Genomic DNA, 6,357 nt, shown 5'->3' on the forward strand with positions numbered 1-6,357 from the left:
AAACTTAACTGTCTTTCCTTTTCACAACATTATATTTTAAACTTATTTTATTTGTTTATTTTAAACATTTGATTTAGATTTACTTTATAATTATTCTTTTTAATACAATGGTCTAGAGATTACATTCTTTTAGGTTTTGAAACTTTATTTTATTTAAGTAAGGGCCATAAATTAAATTGAGAAGTTGATCGTTACATATATAAATAAGATTTTTTCTCTTTTGTTTACAGAATTCACATGGACGGGCACACATAATGTGGCTGAGGTAACAAAGGAAGACTATACAAAATGTATCGAGGTTAAAACAGTTCATGAGTTTAGCCCTGTGACAATCTCTCTTGATACTCCTGGCCCCAAATACTTTATCTGTGCCATCGTTCCCCACTGCTCGTTCGGGGAGAGGTTAACTATCGTTGTCGAACCTGATAACTCGACAACGCCACCAGCACCAGCACCGAGCTCTGCTCCCTCCTCACTCCTGGCAAATTCATTGTATGCCGCTATGCTCACCATAGCTAGCATGTTCTTCACTCGTCTATAAGAAGACTTCAAGATCTTTTGGCTCACCTTCATTATGTATTTTATGTGCTGTAACAAAGTATTAAGAAGTAGGAAATCCTGGCTAGTGGTGTTTTCCAGCCTGTTCAGTTTCATTTACCGTTATTGAAATAAAAAATGAACTTTGTTTGTAAAGTAATTTACAGAAGATTTCATATCAGCAAGTTCCCACACATGACATGTTTCTCTTTCCAATAACCTCCATGATGTTTACATCTATATTTGGCTCTGGGTTGGGGAGAGCTAAAGAAAATAATTAAGGTAACTATCAATCAGTCAGTGGCAGAAAAAATAAATGTGCTTAAAAGGAAATTGAGACATGTTTTAAATCAGCAAGCTCCCATAGACAAAAAGCTGCAATTTAATATCCCTCATGTTTGTTTGTGTTTGGTTGGGGTTCGGTGGGGTGTGGGGGATCTTTAACCACAAAACTCTGAAACGCATAAAGTACCAGGTATCTACCATGACATGTTTTCCTCTTCAAATAACCTCCATAAGATTTGTTTCATTGTTTCCTTGAAGCTAAAGCTAGAAGGAATCAGAGAGGAAGCAGATTTTATGCAATCTTTTTCTATTTTACTAAACAAGCAAGCATCCAATGTTAAATAAATTTTGATTTGAGTCGAGTGATTTGGGAGATCAAGACTAACATAAACACCTGATTAACCATAACTAAACAGAAAGTTAAATATACGCACCAATACTTTCATGTTAACCGATCGCCCTGATGAATTTACATTACCCCCACTCACAACAAGGATGGAGTCTTATGCACTGAAAGAGTAAACGAAATCAGAGATAAAGTGATAGAGAATCAAAATACAAACTAAAGATTCTGAGATATGTTATGCAAATTCACATCCATTTCTCATCAAAGGCAATGTACATTTATAAGAAAAATAACATATGAATAATCTTTGACAGACATCTGTAAGAAAGACTACTTCCCCAGGTTACTGACCTTTCTTTCAGCCTTCTTTTTCTTCCTCCTTTTAGGCCCTTTGAAGACTAGGTAACTTTGTTCAGTTGAATTTGAACAAAAATATGTGAATTTACCTAATTTAAACATGTTCTGCTTACACACGTACAAACATATGCATGGACAAATCACCCCATATATAGTAAGAATGAGTATGTGTATATTTCTCATTCAATTATAGAAATAATACCAATTCACTTATGAATTATGATGCACTATTTAGTACAAAATCTCATCATTCAAAAGATTATTTATTTATTTACTTTTGATATAATGACTTAAAGGTAAAGTTCCAGCAGAATCTCCCAGAAAAGATGCAACTTCAACTCCAGAAATTAGGGAAAATCAATAATGAACGGTCAGCTGCTCAGATTGAGATACGAGACACCCTCAATGAAAGAAAGCAATTGTTTTTATATTCTCTTGATAAGTAATCCTAATCCCATGACACAGATAGTTGCTCAAAGTATTGTAACCACACGCTGCAACCAAACTTAAGTACATGAATCAACAAATTTCAGAAAATGCATCCCAGTTGGAAAGTTGTGATATTAGCTCTCAATAGAAATTACAAGAAGGTTCAGCCACGTAACTGGGAAAGGAATAAATATAGACTTAAGCGAGGTTACCCTATGCTCTCCAAATTACACATACATGTGCATCTATCATGATATCAGTATGTGTCTGTGTGTGATATACTGACATGAGTATGTATAGGATGAAAGGAGCCTGCAGAAGACAATGAGACAAATAGTCTAGCTTAAAGAAAAAAAAATGATAAAATACAACAAGATATCTGATTCTGAAGAACTAAAGTTAATGATGTATTTCCTTTCCTTTTATTTTTTTGGCTGACTTTGTTGACTGATATGCCTTATGCACACTGCAACTAGTTCCAAGAGAATGCCACTAGACCTGTGACATTTTTTATCTCAGATATTTCATATCATAGATAAATGGTACTGAAGTTTGAACTCGTAATCACACAAATATCCAAATTTATCCAAAAGTTAAATATAGGCATTTTACTAGACTGATTTATGAATTGCTGAAGAAATTCCTATTTTTCTTCATATGGAAGCATACGACTAAATAGAAAAGCCATTCAAGTGATAACTTCCCTACCCTGCTCCCCAAGTTACAATTCATGGAATTGTAGTTTGCTTGGGGAAGACAAGGAAGAATATCATAAAATACCAAAAAATTATGAACACCTATGACCTAATAATTTAATTAATTTTAACCAATGGCATAATGAATTCAAATTGGGTCTCAGATAAGGCAAAGAACATGATCTTGTTTTCAATGAGCATAAACAGCACGGTATCAAAAATCATGAAAAGTAATTCTCATGTGAGACAAAGAAAGTTGTAACCTCAAGATTGAATTCACTTCTATCGTTGTATTAGTTATGTGCCTCAATTAAAGAAATCATTCACGGTTAATTCAGATTTCTTTGCAAACCATGTTGGTTAATGGTTCACTCAACTCAATGTCACACCTCACATGTTTGGAGGGCCTGATCTAATTATACAGTTCTGTGCAGTTGAGACGCAAATATTATAAAATTTCAACTAAAGCTACAAAAGGAATCGTTCTCATTGGTGACAATACGACATTATGGGAAACTAAAGTTTCCAATCTTATATGCCACAACATTGAAAAACTGTCTACAAACCTGACCCTTTAGTTTGACTGTCAAACCAATAAGATGGAACCTCAGGTGGCAAACAAAATGGTTCATTCTCCTCATTGCTACAAAATGGCTCTTTTCGTTTTTTTGTGGAAGATTCTGAATTCTGACCACCACAACTCCACATATTTGAACAGGAACCGAAGCGTTCGAACTCAGTTCTGGTTGGGAAAAAACTGAATTCTTCATTCGCATAAATGGTTTGATCATGGAATTGGCGCCTCTCCCGAGAACTGCTTGGAGCAACATCTCCAGTTTCAAGAGCCCAAGTTTTTCTGCTGCTTACACATGGCAAGGAAGGTACACCCAACCTTAAAGATAAATCACATTCTGTGTCTGGTAGTTTTTCTTCTCTGGCTGTGATAACTTCTGATGGGAATCTGCTCATAGCATTTCCGGACTTGCAAGAGCGAAGGCTGTGCTCAGCAGGCTCTGCACTTGATATGATTGGTCTACCCAAAAATATAGTCTGTTGGTTGGCGTCTGCAGATATCTGGGAACTTAAATTGGGTTCTTCAGTTTGACAACGAATTCCATAATACAATGGATAAACAGATCCCATGTTAAGTGGGGTGTTGGTCTCAGTCATTGAAAAGTTGTTATGAACAACTGGGACATTCTCAATCAAGAAAGCAGGGCTACTCGGAATGGCAGGGTTGTTATGTTGTTTTATTTGGCTACTGCGCTCTGAACCAAAAAAACTGGAGTTCATAGTCTTGGCTCTTGCAAAGTTCAACTGGTTGCCAGGGTGTAATGGCGATACCGGTAGGCGTCTTTCGTCGGTGGCTTTATTCAATGTAGTGGCAAGAGTAGATGTTGGTTCTTGACCCCTTGGAGTAAGATAAGTCCTCGGGTTGCTATGGCGTTGGCTTCTAGAAGCTCGTACCGGAACACAACCGAGGTTAAGTGCAGCTGAATGAAACAGAGAAGAAGCAAAGAAAAAGAAAACAGGAATAACTAACAACTTGAGTTCATACAAACAGATGACAAAAAACAAACCAAAACCTAATACATTTCGAATAAAGAAAAACAAAGAGCACATTTTCATCATTAGATCCAAGAACTTGAAATACAACGACGTTTTTTACCTTCAACACATGGAGGCAAAAGCTCACCACTTTCACTACTTTCATCTCTTCGAATTATAGTATTAACAGCATCATTTAAACGGTCCCAAAGCGTCTCAAGATTCATATACTCAACCTAAGCAACAAAACTAAGAAAATTAAGGAAATGAAATCCAAAGCTTGAAACACGACAAGATCCAAATTGTGAGCAAAACCCAGAAGAGTAAAGGGCAAAAATACCTCGGAATTAGCTTTAGAATACATGATTTCTTCAGCTCTGAAAACAACAATCGGCAATTTCTCTTGCCATTCCTTGTTCTTTTTAGTTGCAGGGGTATGATTCTCATGGACAACCCTGATCAAACAAATGATGTGCAAATTCACCAAAATGCACAAAACAAAATACAAAGTCGAAACGAATCAACAAAATTAACAAGACCCAGAACCTGAAAATTTGCTGAATAATAGAACCTCTCATGGGTTGGAGCCTATCGCTATGCCAAGCTCTCCGCACACACTCGTACGGTCTCGGGCCTGGCCTTGGCATCTTCGTTCCGCAATAGCTAAGCCAGTCACAAAAATCAAAAATCAACAAAAGATTCGAAACTCTTAGCTCCCAAAAATTCAGTGGGTACTACTGAAGATGGGTTTGGATGATTTTGCATTAACTCTCTATCTCTCTTTTAATCCTCCATTTTCATTCCCCAATTGGCAATGGGACAGTTCTTGCTGGGTTTTGGGGAAAAGAGAGGAAGAGAGAGAGAAAGAGAAAGGGTAGCTTTCTCATTCCCTTGTCTTCTTCAATAATTTAAGATAGTTTACCCCCCAAAACTTTGATGCTCAATCTACTTGTTTTTGTGTATAAGGAGTGTCACCTATTGGGGAAAATAGAGTGGAGGGGTGGGGTGGGCTTCAAAAAGTGCTCTGTAAAATCTCCCTGCCACAACATTCAAGCAATTGGCACATCAATTAACCTTGTGCTATGGGCCACACCACCTCTATAAACAGCGACTTCCCATCATCTCATACATAACTTTGAATCTATCTTCTAAATAACCAAACCAAATTTCAAAAATCTCAATCCATTTTCCTACTCCCCCCATTAAGAAAAATCACTTTTTTTTATTCTGGGTCTCTCTATTTTCACCCAACTCACAACCTTTGCTTCAAAACAAGTAATGGCCTTTGAAGAATGGAGAGGAATTTTGTGTTTTGCTGAGTGGTGGCAGTGGCTAATGGCACTGCCCTGACATTGCATGCCATACCCACTCTCCCATGTCTCATTTCCATGTCCCCACTTTGAAAAAACCATCACAATGAATGACCCCATAAAAACCTCTTCTTTTCCTTTTCCCAAAATGGCAACAATAGCTTACACTTTCAAACTTTCAACTTAGTTGCCCAATTTCTACAGGTAATAATTTGGATCTTCAAACTTACCAGAAACAATTATAAATATAATTTCAAGTTAAAGTATTAATAAATTATAATGCAGAAGATTAAAAATACAGTATGATTTAAATCTAGCTCTCAAAGTCTATCGGTGATAGACTATATAATAGATTTGAGTCTATGAGTGAAAAGAGTCTGACTCTAAAAGTGTTATTCATTGCAATTATCCAACTTACGATTAATTATAAGAATTAGACTCTTAAACTTATATAATAACTACAGCTTCTACCTTTAGTTTAAGGGTCCAGATTCAACAGTGTAGCTGCAATTATCGAACTTAAGCAACTTTATGCAATTTCTCTTTATATTTTTCTTTTTCATTTTAAGTCAATTTTCTTCTTCATTCCATCTTTTTCCCTATTTTCATGACAAGTCTATGTCCACAGGGAGCTCAAACTGCCAAAGTGGCAAACTCATCTTCTCTGTTTCCATGTATGTTGTCTGTCCCCTTTACCCTTTTTCTAACTTGAGAACCTTGAAAGTAGGGATGTTTGGTATTTAGTTTTGGATGGTTAAGAATGAAACGTCTTTGTTTTGGATAATGCATTGGAATTTCATTTTATCTTCTAACTCTTTTAAATCGTTAGCGTGAACGTGACAAGAGTAAA

General features: G+C 36.3%; 1 protein-coding gene across 5 annotated transcripts; it reads right to left on the bottom strand.

Annotated features, from left to right (window-relative positions):
• Positions 1-609: 609 nt before the first annotated feature.
• On the bottom strand, positions 610-5,238 carry LOC103496707 (uncharacterized). 5 transcript variants are annotated; one of them, XM_051084816.1, is made up of 7 exons: positions 4,744-5,238; positions 4,538-4,652; positions 4,319-4,433; positions 3,216-4,142; positions 1,520-2,019; positions 1,257-1,332; positions 610-640 (listed from the first exon to the last, which is right to left on the bottom strand). In XM_051084816.1, the coding sequence occupies exons 1-5, from the start codon at positions 4,842-4,844 to the stop codon at positions 1,928-1,930; spliced, it is 1,350 nt and encodes a 449-aa protein (XP_050940773.1). In that variant the 5' UTR covers positions 4,845-5,238; the 3' UTR covers positions 610-640; positions 1,257-1,332; positions 1,520-1,927. The 5 variants fall into 5 exon arrangements, with proteins under 5 accessions (XP_050940773.1, XP_050940772.1, XP_050940771.1 ...); XM_051084815.1 differs by having other exon boundaries at positions 610-1,332; XM_051084814.1 differs by having other exon boundaries at positions 1,257-2,019.
• Between the last annotated feature and the right edge of the window lie 1,119 nt (positions 5,239-6,357).

This window comes from Cucumis melo, chromosome 5 (genome assembly GCF_025177605.1).
Source record: "Cucumis melo cultivar AY chromosome 5, USDA_Cmelo_AY_1.0, whole genome shotgun sequence".
Lineage (NCBI taxonomy): Eukaryota > Viridiplantae > Streptophyta > Magnoliopsida > Cucurbitales > Cucurbitaceae > Cucumis > Cucumis melo.